The sequence below is a fragment of the Ovis canadensis genome, chromosome 5 (assembly GCF_042477335.2).
Source record: "Ovis canadensis isolate MfBH-ARS-UI-01 breed Bighorn chromosome 5, ARS-UI_OviCan_v2, whole genome shotgun sequence".
NCBI lineage: Eukaryota > Metazoa > Chordata > Mammalia > Artiodactyla > Bovidae > Ovis > Ovis canadensis.
This window is the reverse complement of record NC_091249.1, coordinates 17,638,846-17,657,022: the sequence shown is the minus strand read 5'-3', so window position 1 is coordinate 17,657,022 and position 18,177 is coordinate 17,638,846. Positions and strand designations below refer to the sequence as shown.

At 55.8% G+C, this 18,177-nt stretch overlaps 1 protein-coding gene across 1 annotated transcript in view; it reads left to right on the top strand.

Moving 5' to 3' along the window:
- Window positions 1-6,988: 6,988 nt before the first annotated feature.
- WNT3A (Wnt family member 3A) overlaps window positions 6,989-18,177 on the top strand; it is a 75,975-nt gene continuing 64,786 nt past the window's right edge. Inside the window, exon 1 of the mRNA XM_069590531.1 lies at window positions 6,989-7,066. Coding sequence (XP_069446632.1) covers window positions 6,996-7,066 — 71 coding nt within the window. The 5' untranslated portion in view covers window positions 6,989-6,995. The remainder of the gene's footprint in view (window positions 7,067-18,177) is intronic.

Here is an 18,177-nt window from a genome sequence, read left to right as displayed (position 1 = left end):
ACTCAGCTCCTCTGGGCCTCAGTTCTGACTCACATCCTGAGGAGAGTTGCCCCATGCCTCAAGTGGTTTTGGGATCAAGTGACTCTCACAACCTGCCTAACTCAGACCAGCCGGGACTGAGGTCACTGCCGTTCCCAGGAGGAGAATCAGCTGCACTCAGTCTTAGGGGCCAAAGGCTGGGCAGGTGCTGAGGCTTGTTCCACCCACAGCTGAGCCCAAGCCTCACTGCCTGCAGGTGATAGACCTCAAAGGGGCCCCAAGTGTCCTACCCAGGCTGCCTCACTCGACATGTCCACACGGGGGCACTGTTGTCCCAGAAGAGGACTTTCGGCAGGCGGCTACTCAAACACCAATGGCACCACGGGGAAGCGATCACAACAAAACTTAGCACGTTAGAATGGCTGGGATAACATGACACCTTCACTTTACAAGCGAGCAAAGCCTCAGAGTCAGGATTCTAGGCCTCACAGGAAGCCAAGATCCCGGGACAATTAATGTACAGATCCTAATTGTCATGATGAGCGTCTAGGATTCCAGAAAGTCCATGGTGCTGATTTTAAAATTATTTCTTTTTTATGGTTCTAAGACTCCACACTGTGGCTCCCTGCTTTGAGAATCAAGTGATGCCAAGATCCGATGGCTCAGCTCTGGGCCCCATGATTCTGTCACTGGGTGAAGCCAGCATTTTGAGTTCATTCATTCTGTTAAGCAGAATTCAGCATGTGGCTACTGGCCTGCATTCTAAGTCAATTCACTCATGTCCAACTCTGCAATGCTATGCAATGGAGCCCTCCAGGCTCCTCTGTCTGTTTAATTCTCCAGGCAAGAATACTGGAGTGGGTTGCCATACCGTCCTGTGTTTCTTAAGTCTCCTGTGTTGGCAAGCAGCTTCTTCACCATGTGGCTACTTAGGGAGTTAGAGAACTCAGTGGCCCTACTTTTTAACTCTTGGATTCCATCTTCCTCCTCCCCGCATCCCTCTGCAGAGATCCACAATTCCCACATCACCAGGCCACCTCTGCCATCCAAGGAGGGCAAGCTCAAGGATAATGCAGCCTGGGAATTCCCTGGAAGCGCAGCGGTTAGTACTCAGCACTTTCACTGCAGTGGCCCAGGTTCAATCCCTGGGTCGGGGGGGTTGGGGGGACTAAGATTCTGCAAGCTGCATGCTGTGGTCTAAAAAGAAAGGTACAACCTGCAACCAGAACAGGCTCAGCCATATCTCCTGCCCTCCAAGTCCTAAGTGGAGGGGATGGAAAGTTAGGGTGCCGACACAGAAAGGCACATGAGGTGGGGCTGCACACAGAGGTCTGCATTACTGGGGGTGTTCGCCAGCCTTTGACGATAGCTTCCCATAGCTTCCAGAGCCTTGGGTCTTGGCGATCCAGGAGCAGCTGTCCTGAAAGGCATGAAGAATCCCTGGGGTGTGAGGTCTAGAAATCAGAATCCTTTCGCCCTCACCCTCTGCTACTCACCCTGAGCCTACTTTCTCTGAACAAGGAGGGAGCTGACCTAAGGTTCTGGTCACAAATCAGAGCCTCTGATCAAAATCAGAATGGAACTCTCAGGGGAAGTTAGAAGAGGTTACCATGTGAAGGGAGAGCCAGCTATGGGATGCTATCTTGAGACACATGGATTTGTTCTCAAAGTGACTTCCCTAAACTTCTGCAAATGCTCTTTCCAGGAACTCCAGAAGGCAGGGAACCCAGCCCACCAGGTACCTCACCCTTCATTCACAGGAATCAGCTCAGAGAGATGGACAGACACAGACCAAGTTTGTTCTGCTGTGGACACACGCCCCACGCGTGCCCTGTCCATCCCGTGCCTTTGTGCACAGTGGCTTCAGTCGTGTCCGACTCTTTGTGACCCTGTGGACTGTAGCCCGCCAGGCCTCTCTGTCCATGGGATTCTCCAGGCAAGAATACTGGAGTGGGCTGCCAGGTTCTCCCCCAGGGGGTCTTCCTGACTCCGGGGTTGAATCGGCATGTCCTGCGCCTCCTGGGTTGCAGGCAGGTTCTTCACCTGCTGAGCCGCCACCCGGAACCCCCGCTCCATCCCAGCCATACACTTCTCAGGCTTCTGCCATGCAGCCTTCAGAACTACGAGTCCCTCCATGAGGAATCGAACCTCGGAAGGACTTACATTGTCCACAGATATGCAAGTGTCAGAGAGCCTGGGGCCCCAGTCCCGCGTTGACTCCTTCTGCGGATCTGGGGAGAGCTGTGTTAGGAGTGTCACCGAGCCTCCCTGCCTTCTTGTCTCCTTCAGAGACAGATGTTTCCAGGGGGCATGGATGAGACCACGGCCCCACAGCACTGGGCAGAGCCCGGGCACCCAGAGCATGTGGGGTTGCCACTGTCTTAAAGAGCATTTGGGAAGTCATCTGATCCGACTGCCTGCCTTTACCAGGAGAATCTTCCAGAGGAACAAGAAGAGGTGAAAAATTCACTAGATTTGAACTTAGAGGAGAGGTTCTTAGAACGCTAACGAAACTACAAACTAAGTTGGAAAGATGTGGGCCAATAGTAAGGGTCAATGCACACACACACAGCAGGATTAGACAGAAGGCAGGACACATGAAGAGGCGTGTCTGCAACCAGGAGAGCGATGGAGGAAGCAGAAAAGCCAAGAGGGCTCACGCGTCTCATGAGCGGGGCACTCAAGATTCATAGTTGCCAAGGCGCCATGGAGCGCGGCAGCAGATCCCAGGGTGTCGCAGGATATCGCAAATGTTCAAGGAACAGGTAGCAAGATGGCCATCCGTAGGACAGATACCTACTAGCTCCAGGTAATTCTGTCTCAGCTTGGACGGCGGCATCTTCCTTTGTGAAGCTCAGTTTCTGGCTTTTGCTGTGATTAGAAAGCAAGTACCAAGTGGAAACTGATGAAGAACAGGAAGTAAAGTGTCTCACCTGGGGCTGCAGGCACACGCTTCCCATGGGTAAGTGACTGCAGTGATGTGAGGATGAAATAAATATTGCTTTTTTTTCCTTTTAACTTACATACATTTCTTTTCCCAAGAGCTCCTAAATAATACATTATTTGGACCTAACTACTTGCTAAACAAAACTACTATGCGTTTTTTTGGCCTGAGGCAAAAAAAAAAAAAAAGACAGAAAATGGACAGAAATTCTGCCTCTGAGTATAAGCACTCACCTCTGAAGAGCAGATGTCCCAGTAATGACCCCACGGCAGGTCAGGGAAGCTGCCAGAAAGAGCTTAGAGCCAAATGGGCCTGGAGGTAAAAAGAGCACCCCTCCTCTGACTTTAGAGCTTCACCCTGTCCTCTTGCAGCCCCTCTGAGGTCACAGCTGAATCGCTTCTCAGCTACCCAAAGCCTCTCCTGCCTCCTCTCAACTTAAAACAAATTTTTTTTTGCCACTTTGTATTTTAATTCCTCAACTTTTTGAAAAAAAAAAAGAAAGAGAATGATTAGGCATTTAGTGTCTGAAAGCCTGGCTGCACTCTCCCCAGTACCGGAAGGATTTCTACCTGATGCCTATCAGACTGGGATTCAAATGCTACCACGGATGAGGGTTCACTAGCTCAGAAAGCAAACTGCCCTCTCATCTGGGCTCCGTCCCCCACACTGGGTCCTTGCCCTCCCTTCCCTGTTTCCTAGCAGGGACCTCCAACACTCCTGGGACCATGCCTTCCTTCCCCTCTGGGACGACTCTGGAAGGAAGCGGCCCCAAGGGGCCTCTGGAAGACCTATGGTGAGGCGAAAAAAAAAAAAAACAACAACAACTTTTCTCCAAGGGCATCCATAATTCTTCAGAATGTTGTATTAGACCTGTCACCATGGGCCAGTCCTAGAAGCTCCCACTGTGTGACAGCAGAGGGCGCTGCCAGGAAGGCCTCCTCCCCTTCCCCTTCAGGGAAGGAGCCCAGACTCCACGGCCAGCAGAGCAGCGAGCAGCACCACAGACACGCCACATCACAAGGCTGACTCTGTCCGTAAGTCAGGCTGCAGAGTTTCCAGCTGAACATCAGGGGGCAGGAAAGAATCCCACTGACTCAGCTCTGATGGAAACATCCCCCTCCTGCCCCTGTACTCCTCACACCCCAACCTGGGGACGGCCCCCATCCCCACGATTCTGGGCTCCTCAAGGGGCTTCTGTGATGCCCAGAGAAGCCACTGGGATCCCCGTTTCCCCGTGCCACAACCCCCATGAGAGCCTCACGGGGTCTGCGGAGGGCTGGTGGCCCTCGCCATCTGGACTCAGGTGGCACTGCTCGCCAGACTTTCCTCTGAGGTCCTGCTACCCGACTAGAGATCACTGTTGCCCCTCTTCTCTACACTTACATGGCTGTTTGAGGTCAAAGCCGCAGAAAAACTACAGAATGGCCGCAAAGGAAAAGCACCCTGCAAGATCAGGGATGTGGGAAGGGCCAGCTCAGGAAGCCCCCAGAGTGGCGCCACCATGCAACCTGCCCTGGCTGCAGCTTGCCCAAAGGCGCGCTGCAATGCACATTTTTCAGGGAACTCTAAAGACCTGGGAGTCTTCATGTGGGAGAGGAATCAGAGCAGTTATCTCTCTCTCTGTCTCTCCCTGCACCACAGGAGGCTGCCCAAGTTCAGGGTGTCCAGCTCTCTCTTCCTCTCTACCACATAGCTTAGGCAGAGAGCAGGGACCAAACGAATGGGCTGATTCATTCCCCAGTGGTTTAGCAGTAATGAATCCACTTGCAAAGGAGGAAATATGGGTTCGAGCCCCAGGTCAGGAAGATCTCCTGGAGAAGGAAATGACAACTCAGTCCAGTATTCTTGCCTGAGAAATCCCATGGACAGAGGAGCCTGGTGGGCTACAGTCCATGGGGTCACAAGAGTCGGACATGACTTAGCAACTAAACAGCAACAGCAGCAAGCAGGGACCAAATGAGAGAGAAGCAAGCAGCAAAGGAAGACAGGAGGGTCGTGGCAGATGAGGAGGCAGGAGGCAGGACTTTGAAGACAGCACCCACCAGCTCCGTCCTCTCCAGAGCCCGTCACAGTGGGACAGTCCGTCGTTGGGTAGGACACAGCTATCCACTCCCCTTGTGTGTGAGGAGCCAGCAGCCTCTAATCCCAGGGCCCCACAGTTGGGGAGGGGGGTGGGAGCCTGCTGCATCAGGATTGGCCCCACCCTACGCCCACAGCCCAGGTCCCCAGTAATGCGATAATTGGGTGGGATTTTCACTGAGAGAGAGGGGAAGTCCAGAAGAGGACGAGCTAACTCCCCAACCTGCCTCGTTTTCTTCCCTCCTTCCCTCTGCAGGTGAGGGGGCACGGTGACTCAGAGGAGGGGTAGAAGGACCAGGCATGCGTAGACTCAACTGGACCCCACTGGCAGTGCCAGGAAAAGGCAACACTCCTTGAAAGAGAAAGGCTCTCGCTCCAAATCCGCAGGACCCCACAAGCACCCTCTACAGATGGGAAACCCAAGCTGGATGGGCCAGCGTGTCGTGGGTTATGGCCTGCCTCTAGTTCTCCCGCCCGCGCTAAACCTGTAGGGTCACTAATTTCCTGTGCCCTGAGAAGCAGCCACATGCCAGCCAGAGGCCTCTCGGTGGAGCCACGCACTCTGCGGATCACATGGTAAGGCAAGGCTCAGGGCTCTAGAGAGGCAGATGATCCACACGAAGAGACAATACAGAAGAGCCTGGAGTTGGGATTTTTATTCACCATTCTCTCAATTGCAAAACAGTAGCATGGATTCCTGCCCCCCTTTCTTCACAGTCATTGAGACTGACTGGGTCTCCTGCTAATACACAAAGTCGGGGAGGGAAGGGAAACTGGGAAGACCTCTTGACTTGGATCTTCCTCTCCCCAAATAACTCTGGCTCCTGTCTCCCTGGGCTACAGATGAATATGCAAACAGAGCTTTGCAGTGGACTAGGGGCTGGAGAACTGGCTAGCCACTCTTTGTGACCTTGGATAAGTCACTTACCCTCTCTGGTCTTCCCTCTCCCCATCAGCAAAAATCATAAGGCTTACTCGAGTTGTCAGAAATCGCTTCTGGCTGAAGAAGCCAGCAGCCCTGGGCAGACTCCTCGGTCAGTGGTCCCAGAGCCTGGGCGCCAATCAGCTACACTGTTCTTGGGGCCCAGAAGCGCCAGGACTGCTGTTCCCTTCCCTAGTGGTGTGCGGGGAGAACGTGGAGCCCTCAACACCTGGACCCTAAGCAGAGCTGGACTGTTTGCTAATAGTGACCTTCAGAAACGTGGCTGCACCCTAGATGCCCACCCAGCAGCTGTCCCCAGGCCGGCCTCGCCCTGTCCTGGCCGCTCGCCATTGGCCCAGCTCCCAGCAGAGCCGCAAGGCGCAGCTCAAGGAGCCCAGCCTCGGACGAACGGCCCCCCAGTAAGGGGATGGACGAAATGGGGCCGCAGCCCAAGCAGCTGAGGGCAAGGGGCAGAGCGCGCGACGACGCAGGAGCAGGATCGGCCGCGGGACAGCGCGTCCCGCAGGGAGCGCGGGGCTCCAAACCGCAGGAGCCGTCCAGGAGCCCTGAGGGGGCGCGGCCCGGGAGCGGCGGGGATACCTGCGGACTCTGCCACCTCTGCCCGGCCGCCGCCGGGCCAGCTGCCCGTCCGGCACCACGCAACCCTCGCAGCCGGCGCACCCGCGCACCCCCGCACGCCCCGGCACCCCCGCGCTCCCCGCGGCCGCAGGAGGGGCGGGCGCCGCGGCCGCCTGCGAGCTCGCTCCCGGGGCCCCGCCCGCCCCCTGCCTGCCCCGCCCCGGCCCCGGCCCCGGCGGGCGCCCCCCGCGGCGCCGCCCCGCCCCCGCCGTCCCGCGCTGCCCCGGGCCCCGGCCCGCCGCCCGGCTGCCGGCCCACCTGGCTCAGCGCCGCCCTCGGAGCCCGCGCACCCGCGCTCACCCGCGCACCCCGCGCACCCCGCGGCCGCAGGAGGGCCCAGCGCCGCCGCCCGCGAGCTCCCAGGGCCCGGCCCGCTCCGGCGCCCGCGCTCTCGGGGCGGACTCCCGGCCCTCCGAGATCTCCCGCCCGGCGATGGCCCCGCTCGGATATTTCATGTTCCTCTACGGCCTGAAGCAAGCGCTGGGCAGCTACCCGATCTGGTGGTGAGTGAGCCTTCCTCACGTTCTCCCCGGCCTGTGCGCGTCCCCCAGTCGCCGTCCCCTCGGGCAGGGCGCCGCGGTGGCCCGGAGCCCGCGCTCTGCCCTGCCCTCCTGTTCCGCGGGTGGCTTGTTTTCCTTGGCGGCCACTTTCGACCTGTTCGGGCCGGGGCTGGGACGCGGGTGGCGGAGTTTCCGGGGACATTGATCTCTCGGGCATGGGGGCGCTCCCGGCGTCGGACGGGGCGAGCAGAGAGGCTGCGAGAGGCAGAAACGGGACCCACACGGGTGGCACGACCGCTTGGGCAGCCCGAGGTCAGGAGAAGCCAGGAGTGCGAGCTGGGAGAGGGCGATCCGCCTGAGACTTTCCTGAAGGACATGTCTTACACACCACACGCGCGCACACACACCTTAAAGCAAAGTCAGTGAGACAAGACCGAACAGCTCGGAGCAGCGTAGTTACGTAAAGACTGCGGGGACCCGGCCGGGAGTGGCGGGCGCACCGGGGCAGCACCTGGCCCTGCTGCGTCTTCCTGCTGCGGTCCCCACCGAGATGTAAGAAGGGGCTTCGGGAGAGGTAACGAGGGAGAAAGCATCGAGTTTGAGGGCTCCCTAGTGAGAGGCTCCGCAAACCCACATCCGAGACGTCTTCCACCCCAGACAGGACGCCTTCCCGTGAAACCCTCCTAAACCTAGTGATGGAAGGGCAGATGAACCAAGAGAAGGTCCTGAGGGTCTACAGCTCAAATCCCGAGGGGAGGACGGAAGCTACTCCGGTAGAGGCCCCACAGGCAAGGGTCACTTCAGCTCCCCAGGGGAGAGGGCAGGGGCTCTCTGAGATGCCCAAGATTTGACGAACACTGCTGGGGGAAATAAGGGAGCCGAGGGGCCTGAACGCGCCGCTGGAGGAGACCCAGATCAGAGACAAGCCTTCACATACACATGCGCGCGCACGCACGCACACACACAGACACACACACACACACACACCAGGAACTCTCTCCGACGGCTTGCCTGGAATTATAATAATTATGCCGAGGGGAAGTTGGGGCGGGGGGAGACTGAGTGAGCCGAAGTACATCTAATCCGATAATAATTTTTCTCTTCGAGATTGTTCAGGAGCGGGGGCGCCCTAGGTGTGGGGCGCGGGTCCAGGCGCAGCCTGGCGGGACGGGGCGGGGCTCAAGAAGGAGGCACCGGCGGGTACGAGGGCTTGGGAGACGTGGTTGGGAGAGGTGGGGGGGCGGCGGGGACGTGTTGCGGAGACCCCGGCGCGCCCCGCACCCGCGCGGCACCTGCAGCTCCTGGCTGCGGCGGGCGTGCCTACCAACGCGGGGACACTGACTCCGGGGGAACCAGGGAAGCGCGTCGGAGAGAGCCCTCGGCCGCCTGCTGCCGCGGGGGCCTCTAATTAGAACCCGCCGCCTCTGCATTCCTGGGCGCTAGAGGAAGCGCCTTCGCCCCCGCGCTTCTTCCAGAAAGAAGGGCCCTGTCACCAGCCTCTGGCCACCCAACGCCGTTGAATGTTTGTCCTCTCGGCCCTGAACGTCCCTGGCCTTGCTCCCCTCAACACACCTAAGCCACCCCTTCCGCCCGGGCCAGATGTGTTCCATCTGAAAGATCCTGGGGCTTGCTTGGTGCTTCCGGCATTCTCCAGGTGAGTGGGGAGGCGCGTCCTGTCGCCACCCCTCCCTTCCAATGGCCCACCCAATCAAGAGTCTAGCGCAAGTCTAACCCCAAAGGGAAGAGCGTGCCATGGAACCGCCCCCCGCCCCACTTTGCTCTCCATAGGATTCTCGCACTCGGTGGTTCTCTTGTTTCTTGAGAAGCATCTTTGGGGGCCACAACCTCAGGGCTCATTGAGGACCAGCGCTTTTCTCTCTTCCTCCCCTCTGCCCCCAGGCCATCTGGACACAGCAAGGATGTGGTCTCTCCACGGTGCCCATGAGCATAATGAAAAGGAGGGCTCACAAAGAAAGAAATGGCGTTTAACAGCAGCAGGAAGGCTCTCTATCTTCATATCCAACCTAATGGAGTTTCCCACAGGTGGCTCCTTCTTTTTTCTTGCGCACCCTCTCTCCTGCTTGCCCACCCCTCAGTGAGGCATTGGAGTGGGGGGGACCCTCTCTTTATAACTTCTCACCTTCACACTCAGCCTCCCTAGTTGGTATTCCGTTTCGCCTTCCCTCCCCAAAATGAAGTCACCGCTCTCATCACTTCTCCCCACCCCACCCCCAACTCTTGCATATGAAAGTGAAAGTGACAGGGACTTCCTCACCTGGAGAAACAAGGAAACAGCCCAAATTGGGAGTAATTAGGCTTTGAAGTTGGTGTAGTCTTGGTGGGAGGGTGGAAGGGGAGGAAGAGGTGGCGCTGCATCCCGTGGGGATTTAAAGAGCCAACCGCCTCCCGAGGACCATCTCGGAAGTGTCCTTCACCCTAGATGTTCAAGGTCCAAAGACAGGTCCCAGCAGAGACACAGAGAGACAGCCCTAAGGCCAGAATGTTGAAAGTTGCAGAGATCTCCAAGAACGTGTGTTCTGGTCTCCTCATGTGACAGAGGGGTCTGGAGAAGGGACCTGGGAGGTGACAGAACCCAGGCCTGGGCACCTGATCCCAGAGGCCAGCCAGCAGCATCCCACGGGGCCATGTACTGCAGACCTACGAGGAGGCGCCAGCCCCTTCCCCCTCACTCCCCTGATCCAGACTGAATTCTTGTTTAATTAGAATTGATCAGAAAGATCTGTGTGAATACAGAACCGGCATCATGGTCAAGGGGAACACACAGAAACCTTGGCATCATGGTCAAGGGGAACACACAGAAACCCTGACCTATACTCCGCACACAGCTGATGCTGTGCTACAGGCACCTGCCGCCCACTTCACATGTCTGGGCTGATGGCATCTTGTGATCCCCTCCCCTCCCCTCCCCTGGGGCTGACCCTGGAGGTCAGCCTGTTTTCTCCCCTGCCCCCTCCCCACAAAGCCAGGCCCCTTCATCTCCTGCACCAGACGGCAATGCCCCATCCCACCCACCGCCTTCTGCCTCTCTTCTCACCTCCCTTGCACCCTCCCCTCTAACCTCCTGGAGCTCCAGCAGCAGTGTCTACCTGCACAGAGAGCCTGGCCCTTCTTGTCCTGCCGGTTCCCCTTTCCTGCCATCCAGCACCCCACCAGTCTCTGCTGTGCCTAGAGCTCCCCAGCACTGAGTGGTACCTGGAGTGGATGTCAGCCCAGCTGACCCCGGAAATTCCCCGTGAGGCCGCGTCCAGTCTTCTCCCACCCCTGAGCCAGCTCAGCAGCCTGAGACGGACTCCAGTGCAGTGTTCTCGCTTCTCCCGACTCGCTGCTTCTCCATCCTCCTCCCTAGCCCACCGCACCCCACACCTGTTTGTATGCAGACACGCTGCTCTGAGCATGTATCCAGACCCTAAGGAATGCCAGCTTGGCCATCACCCCTCCACGCACTCTAGAACTTTCTCTCTGTACAACCTTCCCTGGTGTTGGCTCTAACTGGTTCTTCACACACAGGGGTCTTCTCGGTCCCAGGCGGAACACAGGCTTCCCCCTTGGACCCTGATGTTTGTGGGGCACAAGTGCGTGTGGAATTCAGGGAGAATGAAAGAGAGCTCTAAAGGCGCTATGTGGGACCCGCAGACTCAAAGGGTGTGTGGGCGAGAGTGAGGAGGAGGGGAAGGGAGAGATGAGCAGTCACACAGAGGAGGAGGTTGCTTGTGTCAGACGACACGGGACTTGGGAGGGCTGAGCAAGGCTCGGAGGCTTCTCAACTGGGAAAGGCCCAAGCAAGCCAGACTCCCTGAGCTGCTGTTCCTCTGTGAGCCTGCCCCGCTGCGGGCCCCTCCCCAGGGCAGCCCTGTCCCTCCTCCCGATTCTTCCTTCTCACCTCACCCTGTTTGTTCCTCTGTGTGTGTGCGCGCGCGCCTCTCTACCTCTCTGTCTCTCTCTGTCTCTCTCTGTCTCTCTCTGTCTCTCTCTGTCTCTCTGTGTGTCTGTCTGTCCTCATCTCTCTCTCTCTGTCTATATTTGTCCCTCTGAATCTCTGTGTTTGCCTCTGTTTCTCTCTTTTCTGGTCTCTGTCTGTCCCTCTCTCTCTCTCTGCCTCTCCCTGCAGCCCTGAGGCTGGTGATGGTACCAGCTAGCCTATGAAACTAGAGAAATCCAGATGCCAGTTCAACACCCTTGATGTTGTAAGATCTCAGGGTACTGGGAACGATGTTCCTCCACAGAACCGCCAATGGGCATCCTTTTATTGAAGAGCAATGTTAGAAATGACCATAGGTAAAATATGTATGACCAGAAATCTTGTTTTATATCACCAAGTTGAATATGCATCGTCTTGACCCCTTGAAAGCCCACCATGGAACTCACTCCTTCCAGAATGCAAAAGCATTACCCACCTCTCACATCCAACTTGATATGACTTGGCCACCTACACACTCGGGACTCTGTCTGGGACTCAGATGGGGCAGCTTCTCCCACGCTAGCTAACCCTGCATTTCACTGGGCTTCTTGTCATCTTTTTAAATGATTCTGTTTTATTTGCACAAATCTCCTAGAATTCTTTGTGACAGCGAAGAGGGTGAGTAAATACAATCAAGGAGGAATACAGTCTGGAGAGGCTATAAAATCACACTTTTCACGGTGGGTCTTACTTACAAATCTCCAGCCTGGAAGGACGGAAGTTGCCTTGTTCCAGAGGGGCTCTGCCACCATCGTGCAGGACAGGACAGGGAAGGCAGGGTTTGGGTATACCTCCTGTCCCTGAAAGTATCGGTATATCCAAACTATAGACCAGAGCCCATCCATGCATGATTGTTCATGAAGAAATAAGAACAGAAGTTGAAAATAGGTGTTCAGGAAGAATCGTGGCAGTTTAAAAAATGTGTTATGTATTATTTTAGCAGACTTTTAATGTAATTTATAATAATGGATTAGGAATTTTTAAAACCCCAAACCCAAGTTCTGTAGCTAGTTTGAGAAGCTGAAGCCCCAACAACGGGCAGCTTCTGCCATGCCCAGGTCAAAGATCACTCCCCTTGAGGCTCCATCACCCCACACTTGTCGTTTGCATTTTTGAGCCAAGTCTTAGAGTTTGTATTTACCCCTTTCAAGTGCAATTGAAGGACTGGAGCCTCCTGTTGTTGAGAAGTGTTGGGGGAACACCCCACTGCAGTTTGGTGTGTGAGAAGCTGTTGGGCAAGGAGTCCTGGACTTCTGTGTGGCTCCTGGGAGCACAGGCTATAGGTAGCCAGAAGGCAGATTTTGGTTCAGTATAGGAAAGGCTTCCTGAGTCTGAGAGTGGTGGTAGTGAGCTGCCCATCCACGAAGGGGCAGAAGAAGAGGCTGAGGAAGGAACAGCCTGCCTTGGTTGGGGGGTCGGGGTGGGGGCTTCCCACAGACACTGCAGTGGCTGAGAATCCAAGGTTTACAAGACCCAGCTCCTCCCCCTCCCCGCTCAGCACTGCAGTCCTCCTGGTAAGTTCCCTAAACTCCGCTAGGCACAGTGGGGGATAGTTCAGTTACACAGTGATCAGTGAGCCCAGCCTGGCATGCCTTTGCCCCCCCACACCCCGGCAGCATGCCCTCCCCTCCCAGTGCCCCCGCATCCCATCCCCCTTCCTGCAGCCTTGCTCAGCTGATCCCAGATCTGACTCCTCACTGCCTGCCAGACTGGGCTGGATGCTGTAGGGTAACATGAAGAGGTGGAGAATAAGGCTCTGACTCCGGCCGGGCTGCCTGATCCCTGTGAAACCTGCCCCCCACCCCCGCCACCCCTTTGTGGAACTGTCATAAGAGCGGCACCTATATCACCGGACTGTGAGATCCTACGGGGTATGTGTTACTCTTGCCCCCAACCTTGGCCCTTCACCCCCCGTGGCTGTTAGATAAGACTTTGCTGAACAAGTGAATGAAGGAATAAATGGGTGGAATGTTTCCTATGAAAAACAGAAGCTGCATTGGGTAGCCTGTGCTTGGGGACATGAAAACATAGCTGACTGTTTTCACAACCCCCTCGACTGAACCCCTGGCTCTGGGGCTGGGTCCCCCGCCATGTACCAGGCCAGCTCTGCCTCGGTCTCCCTCCCAGTCTCTCCAGGTGACACCCTGGAGGTGTCTCACACTTTGGTGCTTCCACATTCCTTCCCCAACGAAACGTGCCGCTGCCGCCCAGGGAAGCGGGCAAATGCATGGCCGCGGGCACGGGAGCCTCTGCCCGCCTGCTGGGACTTGCGCAAAGTATGTGTCAGTAATCCCGGCTCGGCCCGGTGGGGCAGGAGAGGGTGCTGGGAGGGCTGCAGGCAGGGCCACGCAGCCCAGGAGCTGGGAAGAGGTGGCCCCCGACACCAGGGATCCAGGTCTCGGGACGCCCCTCCTTATGGGCCCTCCCATTGCCGAAAGTGCTCCAGCTGCTGGGGAGGGGTCTTCCAGGAGAGAGAGAGCCAGAAGGCACGTGGGTCCCTCTGGGAGATGTCATAGTGAGTAGGGAGAGAAGGCAAAATCTGGAATGCCTTGGGGCAAATGAGCACCCTCGGGGGAGTCTGGGTCCTCTGAGCCTCCTGAACAGCTCCATCTAGAAAGGACAGAGCCTACCCATCAAGCTGGGTAGCCATCAACCCACAAGGCAACCAGCCCATATTCAAGGCCTCCAGGCTGAGGATAGGCACCTGGTCCAGTCATAGAGAGGCCCTAACCTTAGAAGACAGCAGTTTAAAATGGGACAGCCACTCTGGAACTCTCATGAGTTACGAGGAAAGTCCTTGGGACCAACCACGGTCCTCCTCCGCAGCGGCCCTACAGGCAGAGTGGGCAACAGGGGCCCCCAGATGAGGAATGAGCAGAGATCTGTGCCCTTGAAGGACAAGAGGAAGTGTGGCCGTGCTCTCTGGGGGGTGGCCCCTTGTGGCCCACATGTGGGAGGCTGGGCAGGAGGAGTGGCAAGCTTCAGCGGGGTACAGAGAGGGCGGCTAGGAGCGCTGAGAGCCCAGAGCGCTTCCTGGAGAGGTGACCCTGGGTGCTGTGTGGATAGAATGTGCCCCACCCACCCCGAAGGAATGAATGAACCTGCCGTGCCTATGACTCACTTCCCCTCCAGAAGCCTCTGATAGAATGTGGCCCACCACCTCCTTGGACAGATGGAGAAACTGAGGCCCAGGAAAGAAGGGCAAGAACAGTTCATTCAGTGAATAACAAGAGGTGGTGATCACATCCTTCCCCCTAGACCCAGCCAAGCCCTCCTCCCCAAAGAGCCCTTCTCTCTTTGAGAACTGCTGTGAGGCCCCAGCTCTCAGCACACAGCCATGGCAAGGGCAGAGCTGTGCCCACACTGCACAGGTACCCTGTGTTTGCTGATCGTGCAAAAAGAAATCGAACCAGAACTCTAGAGACCTGAGAGCCTGTGACTGCATTCTGAGCTGTCAGGTGCACAAGCGTTTAGGCGCCCTGATTGAGGGTCCACCGCCAAAGGACCCAGGCAGGGACAGCGGGCAGAGGGGGTCTGCTCCAGGTCCTGCCTTTGCCCTCAGCCTCTGTCCATGAGACGTGGCTTCTGTACTCGGGTCTCACTGCACATTTACAGTAAACTCCGCTTGAGTGAAGGCCATCAGCCCAGGGGAGCAAAGCTGGCCCAGACGGGGTCCTGAGTGGCCTCCTTCCCCTACAAGTCACAGCCAGTGCCTCTCCTCTATCTTGAGTAAGACTGCCTGGCAACGCGCCTGGCCTTTCAACAGTGCAACTGTGCAGTCCTCAACAGGAGCGAACAGGGGCAGAGGGAGAAAAACCATTAGTGCTTTTCGGCGGCAGGCGTGGCTCACCTGGCCCCAGCCATAGACTGGAACTGGAGTCTAGGGGCCACTTTGCAAACTGCACAAGTGTGTGCTCTGGGTTGAAAATGATGCCCTCACCCGCAAACAAATTATTACTAAAAATTAACCAGATAGTAGCATTCACAAAACCCTGGAAAACAAACAAGCTCTTCATCTTACCAACTTAAAAAAGGCATTTCCTCACTTTAGGTTCTTCTCATTTCGCTTACACGTTTTTCATGATCATAATAACAGTGTGCAGAGAAGACTATGTTCTGTTTTTTAAGGCTTACCATCTTCCACTAAATGTTTTGCGTTTGTGGGACCTTCTCAGCGGTGGTGCTAGCAGCTCCTCGGGCTTGCGGTGTGGGTGCGCTGTAATCTTCTTGCCTGACCGTTGCCCCTTTCTGCTGTATGGGCGGCCCTGCAAGGAGAATCTCTCCCAAACGGAAACCGAGGGTAGAGGCTCAGGCCTCAGAGAGGGATCCTCCCCGTATCTGTGGGGAGGGGATGCATTCAGTTTGGGACAGTCTGATTTTGAGGGGCCTTTGGGACAGCAGATGGGCATTTAAGATTCCAGCTCCCAGCCAGGGGGTGGCTGACAGTGGGGATGCAGGCACTTCAGGGTTGGCAGTAAGAAGGGAAATGGAACAGATTCCTCATGGGTGAATCATGGTGGCCAGGCGCCGGGTGAAGGAAATGCGCGCGTTGAGTGCAGACTAGCGGGGCCCCCATGCCCTGCCGGTTCCCAGGAGGAGGGCAGCGCACCCCCTCCTGTCTGGCTTTCCCTGGGGCCACAGGACACAGGTTTTGTCCATCAGGGCAGGGCCCTTGACACCTGAAGTCATCATTGGCTAGAACATCCTGCACTGGCAATGGCCGTGAGGAGGAAGAGATCGCGGGAGACAAGGTCAGGACCTCATAATGACCTAGATACACGGGCCAGAGGGTAAATGAGGGGGAGACTGAAAAATTAACCTGAAGCCCCAGACACCCAGGTAAGAACTCAGAGTGGGTTCCTGGGAGATTAATGAGACCTTGTCCATGCTTGTGACCCCTCCTGAGAGCCCCTCTCAGCAAGACCCTGAGTTTGCCTCCTCTGGGTTTGGAAAATTCTGAGAGAGTTGGGAATACCAGACCACCTGACCTGCCTCTTGAGAAATCTGTATGCAGGCCAGGAAGCAACAATAACTGGACATGGAACAACAGACTGGTTCCAAATAGGAAAAGGAGTACATCAAGGCTGTATATTGTTACCCTGCTTATATAACTTCTATGCAGAGTACATCATGAGAAACGCTGGGCTGGAGGAAGCACAAACTGGAATCAAGATTGCCAGGAGAAGTGTCAATAACCTCAGATATGCAGATGACACCACCCTTATGGCAGAAAGTGAAGAAAAACTAAAGAGCCTCTTGATGAAAGTGAAAGAGGAGAGTGAAAAAGTTGGCTTAAAGCTCAATATTCAGAAAACTAAGATCATGGCATCCAGTCTCATCACTTCATGGGAAATAGATGGGGAAACAGTGAAAACAGTGGCAGACTTTATTTTTCTGGGCTCCAAAATCACTGCAGATGGTGACTGCAGCCATGAAATTAAAAGATGCTTACTCCTTGGAAGAAAAGCTATGACCAACTTAGACAGGATATTAAAAAGCAGAAACACTACTTTGCCAACAAAGGTCCGTCTAGTCAATGCTATGGTTTTTCCAGTGGTCATGTATGGATGTGAGAGTTGGACTATAAAGAAAGCTGAGTGCCGAAGAATTGATGCTTTTGAACTGTGGTGTTGGAGAAGACTCTTGAGAGTTGCTTGAATATCAAGGAGATCCAACCAGTCCATCCTAAAGGAAATCAGTCCTGAATATTCATTGGAAGGACTGATGCTGAAGCTGAAACTCCAATACTTTGGCCACCTGATGTGAAGAGCTGACTCATTTGAAAAGACCCTGATCTGGGAAAGATTGAAGGCAGGAACAGAAGGGGACAACAGAGGATGAGATGGTTGGATGGCATCACCAACTCAATGGACATGAGTTTGAGTAAATTCCGAGAGTTGGTGATGGACAGGGAGGCCTTGTGTGCTGCAGTCCATGGGGTCGCAAAGAGTCGGACATGACTGAGTGACTGAACTGGACTGAACTGGGTTTGGAAATGGGCAGTCAGTGCCCTGCCTCAACATCATCTTTCCCACCACACCACTTCAGGAATGTTCACCGTTGTTGCTTCCTTCTTCTGTCACCACCTGGCTCTTTTTAGGATTCTCACTACTCCCAGATGAGAGTTGGGGTCTGGCTCCTGGTGATCTCACTTATGGCAGGCTCTGCGATACTAGGCTGGAGAGAAGCAAGTGGCCAGCCCCATGGAGACAGATGGGGCTCTGGAGGGCGGGGACACACTTCCTGGCCCCACTCCTGAGCCTGGCTGAGCATGCTCTCCCCTGCCACTATAATGGAACTCACGTCCTCAGAGAGCAGCACTAGAAGTTGCTGGAAGCCTTGGGGTTTAGAAGCAAAAATCAAAGGAAACCTTGACTGCCAGACCAAAGGGTTTGGACTTGAAGCCTCAGGAGGCTCCCTGGACTCAAAGTCCCGGGACTCAAAGTTAGGCTCACCTTCAGTGATCCCAGAATCAGTGGTTTTCAAATGTGAGCAAGAGAGAGAAGCCCCTGAAGGGCCTGTCAAAGCAGGGCACTGGCCCCGAGGCTCTGATTCGGCAGGTCTGGGGAAGCACTGCTGGGGAGCTTGCACTTCTGACAGGTTCCGTGGAACACATGCTGCCAGCCCAGGGCCACCCTAAGAGTGCCCAGCTCTGCCTCCAGCTGCCTAGTGTGTTGGCTGGGAAACCAAGGTGCAAACGCCCCAGCAACAGGCAGAGTGGACCAGCCAGGGGGCAGATGGGAGCCAACACGCGCGTTGCCCCTCAGTGACCGTTTCATGCTAGAAACAGTGTCATATCAAATGCAGGAGCTCCACAGTGTTCTTTGTCTCTGGGATTAGTGGCTTCTGTGTGGGGTCTGTTCATAAATATGACATTTACCTTACTCTCTGTCATAAACTGCGTGTCCATGTTCCCCCAGATTTATACGTTGATCCCCCAAGCCCTCAGTGTGATGGTATTAGGAGGTGGGGCCTCTGAGAGGTAACTGGGGTTAGATGAGGTCATGAAGGTGGAGTCCCCATGATGGAAAATAGTTTCCTTAAAAGAAGAAGACAAGACATCAGAGTTCTCTGTCTGCTGTATGAGGGCACAGCAAGAAGCTGGCCATCTGTGAACCCGGAGCCCCTCGCCAGA